The sequence below is a fragment of the Balaenoptera borealis genome, assembly GCF_965194805.1.
Source record: "Balaenoptera borealis genome assembly, chromosome: 12".
In the NCBI taxonomy this organism is placed as follows: domain Eukaryota; kingdom Metazoa; phylum Chordata; class Mammalia; order Artiodactyla; family Balaenopteridae; genus Balaenoptera; species Balaenoptera borealis.
In genome coordinates this window covers 41271667-41291574 of record NC_138869.1, presented here as the reverse complement: position 1 = coordinate 41291574, position 19908 = coordinate 41271667, and the positions used below count along the sequence as shown (strand labels likewise).

Sequence of the window (19908 nt, the reverse complement as noted above, 5' to 3'; positions counted from 1 at the left end):
TTATAGGAAACTCTTTCAGGTCAGGGCACCGATTTTCCTCTTGGTTTATTATTTGGGGGAATAGGGTGGGGTGGTAATAATATTTTACCAGGGTGCTTCTAAGTTACTTTTAAAAAGTCTACGAAACATTTATTTGCTTGCATTCACAACTTTGATGGTCCCAAGGCTGCCTTCTCCTTGTTGAGCAGGTGTGTTCTCCCCTAGTTCCTCTTCTGCTGGCCCATCTGACCTCCATGGTTAGGGTGTTTTTCACTTGTAAACAAATGCCAGGTTGTTTAATAGGAATGCCAGCAAGTAACCTATGAGGAAAGATGGGGGGCCGCATTACCTTCAGGGCGTCTGGGAGTGTTTATCACCGTTGTGGGTCCTTTCTGATACTTCGAGGGCGACTCCAAGCAGAGTGGGTCAGTCCTGGCAGGCCTGGACCATCTGGTGTTCACAAGTGTGACCATCGGAGACTAGCTTTGGATTTCTTAGGTAGGAGGGCATATTTAGGTTTTAGGGCACTTCTGAACCTCAATCCCTGGACCAGGCAGTCCTCACATAAGAACATCTACCTTCTCCACCTGGTGGCATGGGAGGGTAGAGAGTGGAATGTGGGTTCATTTGGCCTTGCCTTATACAGGGTGAGCCCGGTTTGTTTTCCCTCTCCCTCTCCATTTTCCCTAATTCGATGAAAAGGACATAATCCAAATTCCTTTCATTGGAGAATCAGCCAGTCTGAAGGTAAGTAGGAGGCAAGAGATGAGAATCCTCTGAAAAGATTGTGAAATACTGATTTTCATTCTTTCAAGCTTATTTGTAAATACCTATTTGAATGCTGTGTATTTGTACAGGAATTTGAGCAAAAAATGTATAGAGTGTGATGTCCAATTGGTATTCAGCCCTATAAATGTGTTTTTAACCTCTGGCATTCTGTGCTTATTTAAAATAAGAAAACTTCTAACCATTTCTTTTGTGTATTTATGTCTAAAATAAGAAGTGACTTAAAAATGGTCTTACCTGTACCAGAAAGCAAAGTTAAAGAAAAAAAAAATTTGTACTGGTGTCCCAAAAGGTATTTTACTGTATATATTGTGGTAGCATGTTCTAAATCCAACAAGTAATGTGAATTTTAAATGTAAATATCTGCCACTTTATTTCCCCCCTTTCCCCACTCCTTTGACTGCTGTGATGTGAATTAAAGATGAATACCTGATACTGACCCACTGAATTCACTGAATTGGGAGCAGCGCAAGTGCCCCTCTCCAACCCTTGTCGCTGGGCTCCAAGCCCTTTTAGCTCCATAGACATCTCCTTTCTGCCCTGAGCGCAGAGCCAACCTTTCCCACGTCCTGCCTTCAAAGACAGGGAGCCAAGCCCTGCCTGCCCTGGAAATGAGGGCAGCCAAGGGCCCTGAGCGCTCAGTGGGAAGCAGCAGGCGGCGTGCCAGCCACCTCGGCCAGGCTTCCGAGGCTTGTGAGGAAAGGGGGGCACCTCTTCCCAGCGTGCGGGACAAGCCTCCGAACCCCCGACCTCCCCACTCTGAGGCGGGATGCTTCTGATCCCAAAGCCACGCAACCAACCCTGGCCCGGGTGCCTCTCTGAGCTCTGGGAAGGCAGCCCGGAGGAGAGCCCTTCCTACGGGCGCCCCTCCAGCCCAGAGTCTGTCCACCCCGGCCCGGGTACCCCTGACGGCCCGCGCGAGGCGGGCTCCGGCTACCCGGGGCTCAAGCGGGTGGGCGCCTGAGCTGCTGGGGCAATTCGGACGTGGTCCGCCAGCCTCGCAGACGCCAGAGCCTCCGCAGGGGCTCCCCAAAGTCTGGTCCTCCCGCCTACGTGATCCTTTAAAAAAAGGTAAAAGGAAAAAAACCACCTCTTCGGAGCCTCGCCTGCCGCCGCCCGCCGTCCCTGCCTTGTTGGGTTGCGGCTGGCCCCAGAGCCCCTGACCTGCGCCACGATTCGGGGCCTGGGCGGGGAGGTCCGTGGGTTTTTCGGGCCGACTTGGGGCCCAGAACAGGGGGTACGCAGGCAAACCCTACTTCAGCTTGCAGCACTCCGCCTCAGCCACTGCCGTGGCACCTACCCAAGATGGCGGCCGAGCCGCTTCCGCCGCCTTCACGGCCGCTTCCTGCCGGCCGCCCTGGTTCAATCAGCGGCCGACAACTGTCTAGGGCCGAGGGCGGGCGACGCCACCAGCCAATGGGGAAGGGCAGCGTGGAGCCGCCCGTCTGGGCTCCGAGGCGCGTGGACCAATGGGGACATGGCGTGTGGGAGGGCGCGGAGGGCACCCGCCAATGGGGAGCCACGGCGCGCGGCCTGGACCTGGAGGAAGCGCTGCTCTGCGGGCGCGGTTTAGTCGGGCGGCGGCGGCGGCGGCGGGTAGAGGAGGATGTGGGCCACGCATGGGCTGGCGGTGGCGCTGGCTCTGAGCGTGCTGCCGGGCAGCCGGGCGCTGCGGCCGGGTGACTGCGAAGGTGCTGCGGGGTTGGGGGTCCGTGCGCTGTGGCCCGCCTGGCGGCGGCGCCGCCAAACCTAACCAAACCACTGAGCGGCCCAGTGGCAGGGGCTGATACGGGCGGGGGCGGCGGGGGCGGCCGGCCCCAGCGGGGTCCGCCAGAGGAGCGGCCGACGCCGGGCCTAGAAAACATTTCCTGGGCCTATAAAACATTGGTCCGACGAGAAGAAGTTGGGACTAGATCGTGCAGAAAACTTGGCCTGAAATTGGGATAACGCTGGAGTTTTGGTCCTTTCCCATCACTGGGCAGAGGCTCCCGGCAGCGGCCCTGGCCGGGGTGGGGAGTCCTGAGGGCCGGCCGTGGGCACCGCGCCTTGTCTGATGGGGTTGCGAAGCCGCACCTCGGAGTTCGGTGTTGTATTTGGAAATGAGCAGCATTTGGATCGCTTTTTTCTTCGGCCTCCAGTTTGTCCATTTATGAGGTCACAGTGAGTCCATCTCAAGGACACGTGTTCAGTCTCGGCTTAAACTTTATGGAAAAAGCAGGGAGGAGCTGTTTGTGGGTCATTGGGTGATGCTCGATCCCCGTATGCCCCGGGTGAACCAGGGGACCCAGCAACCCGGAGCGCGGTTCTGTCTACCTGTGGGCACCTGAAAAAATCGGTGATGGAAAAACTCACCTTTCTCCGTGTCTCCTATTAAAATTGCTGACGGAGTTCCCTCCTGGTGAATTGCGGTGCAACTTGGTGATTGCTGAGCATCTCCCTTCCCTCTCTTTTCCAGTTTGTATTTCTTATCTGGGAAGATTTTACCAGGACCTCAAAGACAGAGGTGTCACATTCTCACCAGCCTCTATTGAAAAAGAACTTATAAAGTTCTGCCGTGAAGCAAGAGGCAAAGAGAATCGGTTGGTGAGTAGCTGTCTGATCCTCCCCAAGCTGGCCCTGGCCAGTGTTTAACCCTCTGCTTCACAGGCCTCTCAGTAAAAGGCCCTGCCCACTTGTCTATTCAGGAGGCCAGATGTTCTGTTAGTTAACTAATGTGGGACTGAAGGGCTTTCTGTGTTCTGCAGTTGTGATGTTACCCTCTTAGTACTGATTAAGCACCTACTGTGTGCTGGGCACTGGAAATATCAGGGGAGAGCAATGACAGGCAAATGATGCAGTGGGATGGGTGTCATGCAGAAAATGGACCAGGATGGAATGAGTGGGTGCTGATTTAGACAGTAATCAAGAATTCTTCTGAGAAAGGGTCATCATTGTGAAGGGGGAAGAGCATCCCAGGCAGAGGGAATAGCCAGTGTGAATGCCCAGAGGCCAGAGCAGTCTTGGCATGTGTGAGGGCAATAGAAGATTACAAAGTGTGCCCAGGATAGGCCAAGGCTGAATTGAGGACAAGAGCCCTAATGAAACGATGGCTTTTGTAGCTTTAACTTCCCTGGCAGTCTCTGGTTTGTTTGTCTTTCTGTTTAAAGGTTTGAACCGTGGTGACTTTTAAATTCATCTGGTGGCTGTCAGCTCTGGGACCAAGCGTGTATTAAGAGCCTTGGGTTTACACTGACTGAATCAGACTGCCAATACAGGCAGGGCATGGGAAAATGAGAACCTGGCAGAGAAAGAAGATGTTTTCAGATGTCAGTATGCTTTGGAGGAGACAGCTCTCAAGTGGCACCTTCTGAAGGCCATTGTCCTTTCTTGCTGCAGTGCTACTACATTGGGGCCACAGATGATGCAGCCACCAAGATCATCAACGAGGTGTCGAAGCCCCTGGCCCACCACATCCCTGTGGAGAAGATCTGTGAGAAGCTCAAGAAGAAGGACAGCCAGATCTGTGAGCTAAAATACGGTGAGTGTGGCCTTATTTTACCGACACCGAACACCCTCTTTGCTCAGGCATTAATGAAGTTTACTTTCTAGCTGGGGAAGGCACGTGATAAACTAGAGCCTTCACGAGTGAGTTACACAGCATGGTTGGTGGTGTTAAATGGTGGGGGTGGGGGCGGCGCAGTGCACAGACTCACCTTGCATCATGGTGGGTGGAGGTCAGAATAGGCCTCATCGAGGAGGTGACATTTCAGCAAACTTTGAAGGAGGTGGGGGATTAGCCAAGGGCATAACTAATGGAGGAGCATTTCAGGCAGAGGAAACAGGCAGTGCAAAGGCAGCCAGTGGCATGACAGATGGGTGGGCAGGTCACAGAGGGCCTTGCAAGTTGGTGACGATTTGGCTTTTAGTCTGAGGGAGGATGAGAATGTTGGTTTTTGGCCAGAGAAGGGATGTAGTCTGACTTGCCTTTAACAGGCTTGTCCTGACTGCAAGCCCTGAAGGCCCAGCGATCTTTATTATTTTGAAAAGAATGGCTGTGTCCCAACAAGAAGGCCCAAGATTATGGGCGCACAGCATCTCTTGCTGAATAAGTCTCTGGTGGGAAAAACAGTTCAGGTCTTCAGAAGGAGTCAGGGCCAGGAATCATTGTCCTCTTCTGTAAAATTTAAACAGCACCAACATATTTTATTGTGAATTGAGTGTCCAAGGGCTGTGTTCGCCCACTTGTGTCAAGGATAACTGGTCTTCTGAGAGTGATCCTGGTTCAGTCCTGATGACTCAGGGTCTCTCTGTGGGCACAAGTGGTCATGGAAGAGTAAGCTCCTAACTCAAGGGCCCGACCAGGGTCTGTGTTGGGCAATTGAGGCTAGGGGATCTATCTGCTCTGCCACCCTGGAGCTCTTATTCTACAGTTGTGTGGGCTGCACTGTGACTATTTAAGAGGCACTTGGAGTGGGGAGCCACATTCCTCCTATAAGGTTCCTCCTGTAAGGACCACATGGCCTCCATCCCTGTCCCTGGTGACACTGCATGTCTGTGGTGGACATTGCCAGCATGAGACCCACCTTCCTGGTGAAGGGGCCTGGGCTAGTTCCCCCTCTTGGGGGCAGTGGGCACTGACACACCTGCATGTGTCTCTCTCCCTGCAGTCAGTAGGGCTGCTTGTTTTAAGGGATGGTTTGGATGTGCGGGACTATTGGGGTCCGCTGTTCCTCCCACCCAGCTGGTTATTCTCCCTGCTCTCTCCAGACAAGCAGATCGACCTGAGCACAGTGGACCTGAAGAAGCTTCGAGTTAAAGAGCTAAAGAAGATCCTGGACGACTGGGGAGAGACGTGCAAAGGCTGTGCAGAAAAGTCTGACTACATCCGGAAGATTAATGAACTGATGCCTAAATACGCCCCCAAGGCAGCCAGTTCACGGACTGATTTGTAGTCTACCCGATGCCTGCTGCACCTGAGGGGAAAAACACTTCGTCTGTGTCTGTCCCAAACAGCCTTTTTGTAATTTATTTTTTAGGCAGGCTCCTGACAAAGTCAGGCTTGAAGCCTGGAGCTTTCCTGATGATGCTGGGTCCACAGCGCCCCCTTGGGGGGGGATTCACTTTGTTCTGTTGCCGATTTACTCTAGGACTTCAAAGTATGTCTGAGATTTTTTTATTAAAGGAAGAAAATTTCTAGCTGTCCTTGAAGAATTAAAGTGAATACTGAAATTGGGTTTTACCCGTAATGAAGATTTCACCGGTTTATGCTTTCCAGTTTATAAAGTTTTCAGGTATATTCACATTTGTCCCCCGACCACCAGTCAGTGCTGGAGATGCCAGGGGAACTGAGGCACGTGGGGTTGTGCAGGACCGGAGGGTCTCTCAAGGAGAATGTTGGGCTTGATACCCCCAGCCCACAGGGACTGTCTTACCCATATGAGAGGGGCTGACATGGGACTTGGCTGTGAGCAGGACTGAGGTTTAGTGCACTTTTCTGTGCCGATGACTTCAATAACTGCATATGTTCAGTACTGTCACATTTCTAAAGATGCTGATGGCCTGGCTACCTCCACCAATCACTGTCCAGATCAGGCCATCTACTTGCTCATCTGAGTTTGTGGTCTAGTGTCAGTCCTAAGTCTCTGGTGCCTAATTGGGATTTTGCAAGACTAGCAGGAGTTGGTTTGTACAAAGAGCCGATGAGAGGCTGCCTTTTGCCTTTGTTTACCCAAGATAAGCCAAACAGTTGAGGTCACGAGAGCATGTCCCTGGAGTCTGGTTTTTTAGTTGCTCTCTTTGGGGTTGGTGCTTGGGAAACCCAGTTACCAGCATGAACTGTGACTCAGTGGAGACACCTGTGCTCCTCATGCCCGCAGAGACCACCTGAAGGGAAGGACTAAGAAGCAGTGCTTTCCAAGGAATTGCTCTGACTTTGGGTCACATCATTTGTGCAGTCCCTAAATTCAGTTTGCCTACGTAAAGGGCCCTCTCAGCTTGCTGTGGGGTCCACTAATGCCTGGCAGGAGCAGGCCCAGGCCCACATTTTTCACCTCTACAGCACCATGTCTGAGAGGAAAGTGAGGTCGAGTCTCTTGGCCAAGTGTTCCCTGTTTGGAGGAATTAGATGGGCTGTTAAGATCTGACAAGCAAAAAAAAAAAAGATCTGACAAGCACAAAGTATCCTGAGCCCCCCTGAATGGTGCTGAGACAATCCATGGCTGGAGCCAGAAGTCTTAGGAGATGGAGCTGTTTCAGCCTAGCATCCTAGGTCTCTGTTCCTGTGGCCTTTGTGTCCTCCAGGCCACAGTGAGCAGGGAAAACAGCCCAACTACTACTACCCTAGAGCTGATCCCCAAGATTATCTGTGAAAGGAGGCGTGGAATGTTAACAGGTGTTTCTTCTAAGACTTTCCTCTTGCACCTGCCTTCGCTGTTGCAGGAGCTCCTCCCACAGCGTTCTGGCCATGGGAGGAGGAGGGAAGAGCTGTGGTCCGCTCTTACCCACTCCACGGTTTCTGTGGCTGAAGTTGGGTCAGGTTCTGCGAAGCCTCCAGCAACTCTCCATGGAGAATGAAAGCTTCCCCAAGGGGCTTGGCACCTGGGCAGGATTCCCCCTCACCTCACCACCATGGAGGTGGACAGAAGGGCACTGGCCAGGGAGAGGTAAGCGTGGCAAACTGGGTAACCGCCAGGTTTGGCGTTCTCTTCGCCCTTGGCTCCATGGCCCTGCCCTTACAGCCCTCTGTGTGCTCGAATGCCCAGAGCAGAGGGTGGGGCCCTGTGGCGCCAAGGAGCCTATTCCCACTCTGGAGACCGCAGGTTTGTTTCGGATTTCTGTGCTCAGGGCCCAGACAGGTCGCGCCTTCTGCATGCATAGGCATAGTCCTCATAGCCTTGCGGGGCGGGGCGGGGCGGGGGTGGGGGGCGCTGTTGCAGGTGAACCTGAACGCAGGGGATGCTCGAGATATGGGGCGTGGGTCCTAGGGAGCGGCGTGTTTCGGTCCTTGGGGTTGTCCATGCTGGACCCCAGTCAGGAGATGCCGTGGCAGGGCACGGGGGTCACCCGAGCCTAGTCCTGGAGTTGGGAATACCACGTAAAGAAGCCGCTGGGTCAAGGCCTGGGACCCCCGCGCCTACAGAGGCTGCCACAGCCGCTGCCATCAGCGCGGGCCCCGGAGCCGGGAGCCAGAGGGCTACGTCCCGCAGCCACCTGGGCTGGCTCTTTCGAGGTCTCCAATCTCCGTGGAGCCCCGAGCCTCGTCCACGCCGGCCGCGCAGTGGCGCCAGAGCCCACGGCCTGGCTGCGCTCGCCCGCTTGCCTCGGGGTCACGTGGAATGGGGGGGGCGCAACCCGATGACGCACGCCCGGCGCAGCTCTCGCCCCGCCCACCACGGGGTCACGTGGCACGGCCGGCGCAGCTTGATAACGCGACGCCCAGGCCCTGGGCGCAGCTCCCGCCCCGCCCCTCCGCCGCGCCGAGTCCTTTTGTCCAAGATGGCGGCGCCGGGGGCGCTGCCTCTTCGGCCGCCGCCGCCGCCGCCGCTGTGAGGGGCCTGCGGGCCGCCCGCCCGCCCGCCGCGCCGGCGCCATGAAGAGGCAGAGCGAGCGAGACTCGAGCCCGAGCGGGCGCGGCTCGTCATCGTCGGCCAAGCGGCCGCGGGAGCGCGAACGGGAGGCGGAGGCGGGCGGGCGGCGGGCGGCGCACAAGGCCTCGGGCGGCGCCAAGCACCCCGTTCCAACGCGGGCCCGCGACAAACCCCGCGGTAGCGGGGGCGGCGGCGGTGGACATCGCGACGGCCGCGGCGCCGGGGACGCGAATCACCGTGCGAGCAGCGGCCGCTCCTCAGGATCGGGCGCCGGCGGCGGGGGACGCGGTGCCAAGGCCTCGGGGGACCCGGGCGCTTCGGGCGCTTCGCCCCGCGCGTCTCCACTACCGCCACCTCCGCCGCCGCCCGGGGCCGAGCCCGCGGGTCCCGGCTCATCAGCAGCCGCACCCGAATACAAGACGCTGCTCATCAGCAGCCTGAGTCCCGCGCTGCCCGCCGAGCACCTCGAAGACCGGCTCTTCCACCAGTTCAAGCGCTTCGGCGAGATTAGTCTGCGCCTGTCGCACACGCCTGAGCTGGGCCGCGTGGCCTACGTGAACTTCCGGCACCCGCAGGACGCGCGCGAGGCCCGCCAGCACGCCCTGGCCCGCCAGCTGCTGCTCTACGATCGTCCGCTCAAGGTGGAGCCCGTGTACCTGCGCGGTGGCGGCGGCGGCGGGAGCAGCCGGCGAAGCAGCAGCAGCAGCGCGGCCGCCTCCACGCCGCCCCCGGGGCCACCCGCACCCGCCGATCCGCTCGGCTACCTCCCGCTGCACGGCGGCTACCAGTACAAGCAGCGTTCGCTGTCCCCGGTTGCCGCCCCGCCACTGCGGGAGCCCCGCGCCCGCCACGCCGCTGCAGCCTTTGCCCTGGATGCTGCCGCCGCCGCTGCCGCCGTAGGACTATCCCGGGAGCGGGCGCTGGACTACTATGGGCTGTACGACGACCGCGGGCGACCCTATGGCTACCCGGCGGTGTGCGAGGAGGACCTGATGCCTGAGGACGACCAGCGGGCCACGCGCAACCTCTTCATCGGGAACCTGGACCACAGCGTGTCAGAGGTGGAGCTGCGACGGGCTTTCGAGAAGTACGGCATCATTGAGGAGGTGGTCATCAAGAGACCCGCCCGTGGTCAGGGCGGTGCGTATGCCTTCCTCAAATTCCAGAACCTAGACATGGCCCACAGGGCTAAGGTGGCCATGTCGGGTCGGGTGATTGGCCGCAACCCCATTAAGATAGGATATGGCAAGGCCAACCCCACTACTCGCCTCTGGGTGGGTGGCCTGGGACCTAACACCTCACTGGCGGCTCTGGCCCGGGAGTTTGACCGCTTTGGGAGCATTCGGACCATTGATCATGTCAAAGGAGATAGCTTTGCCTACATCCAGTACGAAAGCTTGGACGCAGCCCAGGCCGCCTGTGCTAAAATGAGGGGCTTTCCCTTGGGAGGTCCAGACCGCAGGCTGCGGGTGGATTTTGCCAAAGCAGAGGAGACTCGGTATCCCCAGCAGTACCAGCCCTCCCCCCTCCCTGTGCATTACGAGCTGCTCCCAGATGGATATACCAGGCACCGAAACCTGGATGCCGACCTGCGGGTGAGGGATAGGACCCCCCCACACCTCCTGTACTCAGACCGAGACCGGACCTTTTTGGAAGGAGACTGGACCAGCCCCAGTAAAAGCTCTGACCGCCGAAACAGCCTCGAGGGCTACAGCCGCTCAGTGCGCAGCCGGAGTGGTGAGCGCTGGGGAGGAGATGGGGACCGGGGCCTGCCCAAGCCCTGGGAGGACAGGCGGAAGCGCCGGAGCCTTTCCAGTGATCGTGGGAGGACAACCCACTCCCCTTATGAGGAACGGAGCAGGACCAAGGGTGCTGGGCAGCTTGTGGACCGAGGCTCTGACCGCACCCCTGAGCGCAGTCGCAAGGAAAACCATTCCAGTGAAGGGACCAAGGAATCGAGCAGCAACTCCCTCAGCAACAGCAGACACGGGGCTGAGGAGCGGAGCCACCACCACCATCACGAGGCTCCAGACTCTTCCCACGGGAAGAAGACACGGGAGAGCGAGCGCAATCATCGGACCACTGAGGCTGAGCCCAAGCCGCTTGAAGAGCCAAAACACGAGACCAAAAAGCTCAAGAATCTTTCAGAGTATGCCCAGACACTGCAGCTAGGTTGGAATGGGCTTCTAGTGTTGAAAAATAGCTGCTTCCCAACATCTATGCACATCCTAGAGGGGGACCAGGGGGTTATCAGCAGTCTCCTCAAAGACCACACTTCTGGGAGTAAGCTGACCCAGCTGAAGATTGCCCAGCGCCTTCGACTGGACCAGCCCAAGCTCGATGAGGTCACACGACGCATCAAGCAGGGGAGCCCCAATGGCTACGCAGTGCTCCTAGCCACACAGGCGACCCCCAGTGGGCCTGGCACTGAGGGGATGCCCACGGTGGAGCCAGGCCTACAGAGGCGGCTTCTCAGGAACCTGGTCTCCTACTTGAAACAGAAGCAGGCTGCAGGGGTGATCAGCCTGCCAGTGGGTGGGTCCAAGGGCAGAGACAGCACGGGCATGCTCTATGCCTTCCCTCCCTGCGACTTTTCACAGCAGTACCTCCAGTCAGCACTGAGGACATTGGGCAAGCTAGAGGAAGAACACATGGTGATAGTTATAGTAAGAGACACAGCCTAGCCTGAACCTGTCTTTTCCACAAAAGCAGTTATTTTAAGGTCTGACCCCACCCCCACCCCCCGCCTCCCCCCCCCAACTCCAAAACGTACCCCCTTGGTTTGAATTCTCTGCTGCGTTATATCGGTTCATTTGGTAGGGGACCAAAGTCCTGTCCCCCACCAAAACTATAAATTCTTAGGTTTTGGGGTTTTGTTTTTTTTTTTTTTTACAGTGATGAGAAAAATGAGAAGGGACTCCTGTCATGTTGGTTTCTAGTGTATGAGATACTGTCTGCTGTGTTCTGTATTTTTTTATTTTTTTGACTAACTGTATGGAAAGTTGTCAGTAAAGCCTTTGTCAGAGGATGGATTTTTAATCCTGTTCAGAGTCCTGGTTTAATTAAGTTTTTTTTCTCAAAGGATGGAAGACTTCCCTGCTGTATGCACACAAATGCCCTACGTCATCTTTCCACCACTGGCATATCTCACAGTCCTCCTGCATTGGTGGCTCTCAGCCCCTCAGCTCTTTGGGCTGAATCAGGACTTTACTCACATTTGTTTTTTATGTTGGCTAAGAGCAGGTGGGTTTCATTTTGGACCCTGCCATGCCAGCTTGAGCAGAGCCCATGCACAGGAAGGGGTTGAGCCTAAGTCTGGCCAGCAGCTGTGGTAGTTTTTTGTTTTCTTGCCCTAAACAATGTGTGTGTCCATCAGTTTGAGCTGTAGCTGTTGAACAAAGCACCTAGTCTTCAGGCCTTTTTGAAAGCACGTAGACCTTAGCAGTTGTGTGGTCTTGTAGTCATGGGAGGAGCAGTGCAATATTGGGGTCTTGGTACCATGGATCCGTGAGGCCTCCTCCTCTTGTTCAGCCTCCCTTCTAGCCTTAATGCAGCAGCCCAGGGATACCCAGTTGGAGACAGCTGCCTCGGACTCCAAGGGACAGTGGAGGCCAAATGCTGGAATGGAGAGTGGGAGGCAGCTTTCCTTGGTTAATTCTTGAAACTTTCCCGTCCCGGTGTATGTGAATTCTGGCTCTTCCTTTGATTGTTCGGGCCTGATGTGTCAATGGAGTGGGCCTCTGCCCAGTCACTAGAGCTTTGTGAATCCCTGGCCTGAAGAGTTTTTGAGGTAGTACAGTGGGTTAGGAAGATGCTCTTGTTAACTGACATAACTTTCCCAGGTACAAGTAGGCACTTATGCCTAGGTCTCTTGCCCTGATATTGCAGAGGTGGGGACCACTGGGAGAGAAGTGCTTCTGTGGGGAAATGTCACAGTTGCCGAGGTGTTGGGCAGTGCTAGAGCTCACAGCCATTCAAGCTGAGCTGGGGAGGAATGTGGAGGGATCAAGCTGGGAGGGAAAGATGGCTTGAAAGGAGTCTAAGTTCTGTGGCCACACATCTCTACTAAGACAGTATGGCCAGCATTGGCAGATGAAGCCAGCAGTGTTAGGGACCAGGGAGGGAAATCAGTCACACAGCAGTTGTCACCACAGAGCACAGCCCAAACACTTTTTCAGAATGTTTGTGGCAGTTTAGATGTTTCAAAAGGATCATTGTCAAGGCTGAGGGAGAACAGAAGCTCCAGTAAGGGAAATGAGCCCCCAAATGACCAGGAACTCCGGATTCTGTTGACCGTGCTGTCCTCTCTCTAGGTCTGGTCCACTACCCTGGCTGGCACGAGGCAGCGCAGGTGACAGCTGGGATGTGTTGAGAGAGACAGTTCGTGAGATGGAGGCGGGGGCTCAGTGCGGACCTCATGGACAATACATGCCTCTCCACAAGGACAGTGAAAGAGGTGACTTTTTGAGACCTTAGAGATTTAAAATAAACAGGGCAAGGAAGGCGCCTGGGGAAGTACTGCTCACTAGGCTTCAGCTGGTGCTCGTGAGAGAAAAAGCACGTTCATAACAAACACAAGAAGTGTCAAATGTGTTTATTTGCCTGTTTGTACTTGAGCTTTGGCCACAACTGCCAGGTATCTGAGCAAAGCAGTGCGAGGCACAGTAGGCCACAGCTACACCATTCCAGGCAGTTGGAACCACCAGAAGCAGGAATGGGCCTCATCTTGTTTAGAGCAGATGAGGTAGGGACGAATGCCTGGGACACAGGCCGGAGCCGCCTTGCTGTATTAAGCCCAAAACTTCTCTGGGCTGTTCCTTCATAGAGTGGGTGCTCAGGACCCAGAATACTACGCCTCCTAGTTTTCCCAGACAGAAACCTAGAAAGTCTGGCTGGAGAGGACACTTAAACCCTTGTTCACCCTTCTTGAGGGATAGGTGCTTTCTGGCCCCAAATTGAACTACAGAGTTTTCCCGCTGTGTGACCATCCTCCTCTTCCTTGGACCCTCTTCTCAACTCCTTCCTTCCTCTCTTAAGACAGCAGCTTCTGTAACGTCTCTCAGAAAGGCCTTGGCCAGCACTAGCAAGGGTAGGTCAGGTGGTCAAGGCCCTGGTTGATTTATGATGCTGCCCCCAGAGAGAGAACTATTTAACTGCAGGCAACCTGTGCCTCCACCTGGGGTTCAGGTTCTATCTGAGGTGTGGCTTAAAGGCAAAAATCAACCTAAGGCGAAATTTGCCTCATTGGTGGTTTGCTACTATTCTGTGTGTTTCTTCCTAAGTGACTGAGATCATGTGCCCTGGCAGATAAAGAGAGCTGATGTTTCCTTAGCCTCTTAGGGCACTTCCCTAAGGGTGTGTTGTCAAGTTGAACAGGAATGTGCTTTCTTATTGCAGGTCCCCATCTCCACCCGAGAGACCTGTGGGTGTTCCCAAGAGCTGCTGGCAGAGTTCAGGGAGACGGTGGCTCTGCTGAGTTACTGACTAGAATACAATGCGTTTAGTGCTTCTTGACTTTTAACCTGTTTTCTTCTAATGCACCAGCAGTCAGACTAGTCCACTGGTTAGGTGTTAGCAGTCCATTTAAGCTGAGGCATGAAGCAACGTAAGAGCTGAGACCTCTGCTCTCTAGAGGACCAAGAGGTGCCTGTGTGTGACACAGGACCAACCACTTCAGTGTGTGTGATGAACTGTATGGTGCTCCGAAGCCCAGCAGGGCTTCACCAGCCCCTGGTGAGTTTTAGCTGTCTTGTCTTGCTTATTTACTTCACAAATTTGTCCTCTTATCTCAGCAAAGGGAGAAAAGTCTCTTTAGCTATAAATACCTATATGATAGAAACCGGGCAAGCTCAAAGGAAGGAGACTAGGGTCTCCTATTTATTGTGGGTAAGAAGGGGGTGGGGTGGGGTGAGTGAAAAGGTAAAAAAGCACCTGGTACTTTCCCTGGTGGTAGCACAGTTTAACCATAGGCCAGTTGTAGAGGCCTGTGAAGTACCTGCAAACCCAGCCTGACCAAGCCCTAGCTGCCCCTAAACTGCCAAAACTGAAGAACTGCCCAGGTCTACTGTTGTACTCCCTTCAGAAAACAGTAATGACAGTCAGTCAGTCACCCAACTACAGGGATGGCCAAAATGCTTTCACTCCCTAGCTTTGCCAGCTCATTGCTCCACAACATCCCAGAACCCCTAACGTTCTAGCTCCACCAAATCTACTCTGGAGCTGCCTTCTTGCTTCAGAACCCAGGATAGAGAGATGGAGTGGGCAGTGCCCTGAGCACCTCCCTCTGCCCCCTGCCCAGTCCTCCTCGGGGCGAGCAGCAGACCAGGGTTAGATGCTGTGACTAAGCTGCTTTTCTCCCCAGAGTGCTTTATTTGGGCAGAACGTGTTCTCCCCCCGTCCTGGGCTGCCTCTCTTGGAAGGCGTCTTTATTGCCTGGCTAGAGCTACAAGGAAAGGGACAGACCCCACTTCAGTAAAAGAGAACAGGGAAAGGCCATAAACAAAGAAAGACAGACTTGTAGTTTATTTTGTATTTTTTTTAAATAAATACACTTTACATTAAAGAAAAAGGCCTTTGATTTGTACTTTCCACATTGGGGAGAAAGGGAAGAAAAAAAGATTTCTGAAAAACTGAATCACAAAGAAAACTAGAGGGAGTGAACTTATATCCTAAGTTCCCTCAACTCCACAAAACCAATATCCACAATGACCTTGCTGCCCCCCCCAAACCATGAAGGTGGGTGAACCTAGGCATTTATTCAGCAAACAAGCAGCACCTCCTCCCCACCTCTGGCACAAAGGAAAACAAATTAACCTGACAGCATATGAGGCAACAAAACAGGTTAAAAAATCATATATTATATTTATAATAAAATATTCTTAATCCTTATCAATTTAAGAAACCACGATTTTCCTTTTCATTTAAATACGTATGTAAAAATGCCTCTATTGTTATTTAGACATCATTTTCTTCCATAGAAAATGAACTGCAGGGATAAGAGACCTGGTGGATATAAGTTCATACCCTCAGTTATAAATGCCTTTTTTTTTTCTTTTTAAGTTTTATAAAAAACTATTTCTTGTTCTTTAAGTAAAGAACATTATACAAAGAAAATATATTGTGAAATAACCCCAGAGACGTGTTGTTTTTTTTTTTCCCTTGAGGAAAGATATGTCCATCCTAGGAGAAGGGGGAAGCAGAATAGGCCCTAACCCCTGTTGTCTTTTTTTTGTGTGGTTATTGTTTTTAGAAGGACTCAGATTCCAGTGAGACTCTAAATCATAATCCTCTGAATGCAGGGCATGCAGTTCCTTAAAAGAGCCCTGGGAGAAAGGGAAGGGAAGATGTTCTGAATTCATTTGACTCAGTTTCTCGCCTGCCAAGAATCTCTTCCACGTGGTGATGGCTCCTCACTCATTTAGAGATAAGATGATGTCATCTTCCAAATCAGAGTTGTCAGAGCTGTCGGCTGAAAGGTAAGGAAAGGGAGAAACTAGATTACGCACTAGGCTTGTAGGCAGCTTTCAGGGAGAAAGCACCTGCATACACATAAATTTATGCCTGAGCAAGGTTAATTAGCAGTTTCCAGAAAGAAGAAAACATGTCAATTAACTCCTCGGAGCTGGCTCTGGAAAATATACTGTTTTGGCAATGATGGTTACTCCTGGGACCTCTTGCTTGCTTACCTTTCAAAGGACCTGGACGTGGTACCCTCTTGCTTCCTAGAGGTTCTTCCTCCTGCCTGAAAGGCCCTAAAGGGACCAGGCAAGCCACCTCTGAAGCTTTCGCCCATGGTGCTTTGAGTGGCTGCAAAGGGGCAGGGCTGATAGCAGTTGAGTGAGCCCGTGTAGTCCTTTGGCCTCTGGAGTCCCTCCGGTGGGCACAGGCCTGCCTGACCCCCAGGACCACTAAAAAGGCAGGCTGAGCCCAAGCAAGGATGAGATTTCTCTTAAACTCGTCAGCCACTCTTTTCTCAGAAGACCTCATAAAGGCAGAGGTAGTCAACCTGGGATTCATTCCTCTGAAATTTCTAAATATAATCTGCAGGGAACAAATTCCCAAAAAGATACAAGCCAGAGCTTGCAGCAATACCAGAAAAACTGGGCTGGAGGTCAGCAGGGAGTAGCTATGGCACCCTGGAAGGTGGCACTGTGTCTGACCCTCTGCTTGACCATCTGCCTTCCAGGCAGTGAATAGACCACATGAACACCTCTGGAAGGATCCATTAAGAGGTGAAACTAGGTGGTAACAGAAAGAACCCTCAAAGTGAGGTAGATGCACCTGTCTGGATAATAGAAATTGGAGAGAAACATAGTACCTAGCTCTACTATTTGCTGAGTGAAGGTAAAGGAAAAATTCTAGTGCCCATTTTGATCACTCTCAGCTTAGGAAGCTGTGAAACAATTTTAACAAGGTCCCCAGGGAAATGGGCCAGCAGGTCCTGAGCTGGAGTCCTGAAAATGCCCATAGGCCCTGGGGTTCCCATGAGGAGAAGGACAGCCACTGGTTCCAAAGAATCCCACATCAGCCCTTTCCCAGGTACCTGAGAGACTCCACTCGGGGAAAGCTGATGAAGAACTACATGTTCCCAAACCTTCCATTCACTACAATCTCCTTTAGGAAGAAAACTGAAGTGGATAAAGTAAAACCAAGAAAAGCATGGCCGTGATAAAACGAAGTCCTGAAGGTAAGCAAAAGTGATGGCTGGAAAAACCAGTGTTCCTGGGTCTAACAGGGCACAAGCATGGCTTGACTTTATTGGTGAGGAGTGGGGAAAACAAGATGGAGATCAAACTAATACCTGACACCGCTAAACCACAAACGAAGCCTCATCAGCTTCCTTGCTGAAAGAACTCCAGGAGGAAGTGAGCAGGGAAGGGGGTGACTCAAGCATAGCACTGTGTCCAGGGCCCATGGCAGACCGCAAAGAATCCCCTCGTGCTCATGCGATCTATGAACCAACAATGCCAGACCCACCTGCCTGAGACCTATTCTAACCATCAGCTGTAGAGCTACTAAGAATTAAGAATCTTAACAACTCTGCATCACATCTAAGGACTGTAAATGCAGCTGGAGGAGGATAACACAATCTTCCATAAGCAAATAATTGTCAGGCACAGGGTTTAACAGAGAACTTTCAGGGGTCAGGCAGTGATTCCCCTCCTGGTGGTCAGGTGGCAGGACTCCCTTCTCTACCTCCCTTAGCCTTTTCTCATCCTCCAAATGTTGAAGAGACCCAAACTCAGACCCTGGTGGGGACCTCTCCCTCTGAAAGGCCCTGGAAGCAAAGGCAGTGTTAGTCCCTACTATGTTTATTTAACCTGTTGCTCTACAACATACAGGCTTTTGAGGGGGGGGGGTCAGAACTGACTGGAACAGAGAAACACCTCAGAGTCAAGGTGTTTCTCTTCCTAGGCCTGGGGTTCTGTATATGAAATCAATCATTGGATCTCTGGGATCTGGGGCCTATGTAATGTTACGTGGGGGGCATGTGGGTGTGGTTTTCTATAGTCACAGCGGCTTTCATCATATCCTAAAAGGGCTCCATAAGCCCCAAAAGGTTAAGAGTTAATACACCAGATGATTAGTGTAAGGCAAAATATCAGCAAACCAAGGATACAGAGGGTGCTCCCTGTCTCTGCTCTGTTTCGAGCCACTATCAATCAATCAGTCTCTGTAAAACAGAGAAAGAGCAATAGAGTACACACGCTGCACATGCCACCACCTCAATTCTAGAGCCCAAACTGACATGTCCTCAACTTGTCATCTGTAATGGCATTTTCACATCATAAATATTCCCACCAAGTTAAAGTAACATTCTCTGATAGAATTAGGGTTTTCCAGATTACCTCTTGGGCTTAAAAGAATGAATTTCCTAGAATAAACAGTAAAAGGCTAAAGGAAGCAGTAATTTTACAGGCCAAATACAAAATTAATTTATATTCAAACTGAGAATGGAAAAATTAGTGATACTCTTAGGTCGGGGGTACCAGCTGCTCCCCTAACCTACCTTATATTACTTATAATTTAAGGGAAACAGAACTTGTTGCCCACGTGTCACAGGTGACAAAGAAGTTAGTAAAACCTTCCTTTTTATTCCCATCAATATTGTCATGTTTCCCTTGCCCCTGAGTCCCTCTTACCTGGCTCTCTGACCATCGCTAGGGACAAAGGAAGTCCTCCTTCAATGAATCATCTCAACCTCCAAGTACGAAAAAATGAAGTTGGCAAACAGCAGATGGGCAGATACAAGGCAATCCCTCCCATCCCACAGAGCTTCCTCAAAATGCAACTTTGGCAAGAGGACTTACGTAAGAAAGACAGTCTCCCCTAAGCCAACTGCCTTCAATCTTGAGCTCTAGAAGCATGTACAAGATTTATCCCAAAGAAAATGGATTTAGGTCACTGTGGAACAGGAGAATCTTATACATATATGCTTAAATATATATACTGCCACCCACCCTCTCCTCTCCTACCATACATACACACTCCCTCCCTCCCCCTGCCCCCACCACCAAACACCAATGACTGTAAAAACCAAGCATCTACTCTGAAGAGGCTTGAAGTTTGTTGAGCTTAGGCCAATACAATAACATTTTCTGTAATGATGTAAATGTTCTATATCTGTGCTGTTCAATATGGTAGCCACATGTGGCTACTGAGCACTTGAAATGTGGACATGAAAATGAGGGACTGAATTTGAAATTTAATTAAAATTCTAATGGCCACAGGTGGTTACTGGCTACCATATTAGGCATAATACCTACCTTGGCTGTGAGAATGCTGGCCAGGTTAGCTACATGAAAAATGACTGGATATCACAGTGATTACTCCCCAGTCAGGCAGGGCAGCACTAGGAAGAACCAGGACCACAGCAAGCATGAGTCTGTCAACAGTGACACACGTCACAGTGATGCTGCCAAATATGTCCTCTTAAAACATGCAGAGTATAGCAGCAGAGCTCACAGACTCTTAGAACTATTAGGTGATTTACTCAGGGTCATTAGTATAGGCAGGGGACAACTTGACTTCAGAAACCTGTTCTAATGGAAAGGTACTGAAAAACTGGAGCTTGTTCTTCAAAACTTGGAATAAGAAAGAGGGGTGGGGAGGAACAAAACAGAAGCCAAAGAGAAACATCTGTCCCCTGGCCTTTAAGAGGGATTAACCAAAAGCAGACAGGAAGGGGCTGCAACCCACAAGAGGGCTTTTATTTCTTTACAACTTTAGAAAAGAGCAGGTACAGCACCCCCATGAGCAGCTGCATCTGATACCAGCTCTGCCTCTTGGGAGAACTACACTTTTGCCGTCCAGTCTAAGGCTAATCCTCTGAAGCAGGGGTCGACAAACTACAACCCATGGGCCAAACCAAGACCACCAGCTATTTTTGTAAATAAAGTTTATTGGAACACAGCCACATCATTAATTTATGTCTTGTCTCTGGCTGCTCTCACACTACAACAGCAAAGCTGAGTAGCTGCAAAAGAGACCATTCGGCCAACAAAGCCAAAATTATTTACTGTCCTGCCTTTGTAGAAGTCTGCCAACCCCTGTTTTAAAGAGATAATAGCCATTTGGT

The 19908-nt window shown here is 52.3% G+C and overlaps 3 protein-coding genes and 1 long non-coding RNA gene across 10 annotated transcripts in view; 2 read left to right on the top strand and 2 right to left on the bottom strand.

Moving 5' to 3' along the window:
• Positions 1–103: 103 nt before the first annotated feature.
• LOC309608389 lies at positions 104–2059 on the bottom strand. Its single transcript, XR_014232855.1, has 2 exons — positions 1856–2059; positions 104–299 (listed from the first exon to the last, which is right to left on the bottom strand). It is a non-coding gene; the product is annotated as an uncharacterized lncRNA (long non-coding RNA).
• A 160-nt stretch (positions 2060–2219) lies between these two features.
• On the top strand, positions 2220–5990 carry MANF (mesencephalic astrocyte derived neurotrophic factor). The gene is given in 6 exon segments (XM_082348254.1): positions 2220–2255; positions 2257–2363; positions 2365–2456; positions 3221–3348; positions 4141–4282; positions 5512–5990. Coding segments are annotated over 6 exon segments (675 nt in total). The 5' UTR covers positions 2220–2234; the 3' UTR covers positions 5697–5990.
• Positions 5991–8214: 2224 nt separating this feature from the next.
• Positions 8215–19748, top strand: RBM15B (RNA binding motif protein 15B). 2 transcript variants are annotated; one of them, XM_082348152.1, is made up of 4 exons: positions 8215–11052; positions 13728–15805; positions 16950–17016; positions 18495–19748. In XM_082348152.1, exon 1 carries the CDS (start codon positions 8333–8335, stop codon positions 11012–11014), a length of 2682 nt encoding a protein of 893 aa, XP_082204278.1. In that variant the 5' UTR covers positions 8215–8332; the 3' UTR covers positions 11015–11052; positions 13728–15805; positions 16950–17016; positions 18495–19748. The 2 variants fall into 2 exon arrangements, with proteins under 2 accessions (XP_082204278.1, XP_082204277.1); XM_082348151.1 differs by having other exon boundaries at positions 12644–15805.
• The window catches only part of DCAF1 (DDB1 and CUL4 associated factor 1), an 82790-nt gene continuing 77709 nt past the window's right edge, over positions 14828–19908 (bottom strand). For 5 of the 6 annotated variants that reach the window (XM_082348134.1, XM_082348139.1, XM_082348135.1 and 2 more), the window contains one exon: positions 14828–15798. In XM_082348134.1, the coding sequence (XP_082204260.1) occupies positions 15740–15798 (59 nt within the window). In that variant the 3' untranslated portion in view covers positions 14828–15739. Of the gene's footprint in view, positions 15799–18472; positions 18532–19908 lie in introns of all 6 variants that reach the window. The other variant, XR_014232809.1, reaches the window with a different exon arrangement.

Excerpts from the sequence above, each read along its gene's own strand:
- RBM15B (XM_082348152.1), top strand. The coding sequence starts at position 8,333 with ATGAAGAGGCAGAGCGAGCGAGACTCGAGCCCGAGCGGGCGCGGCTCG.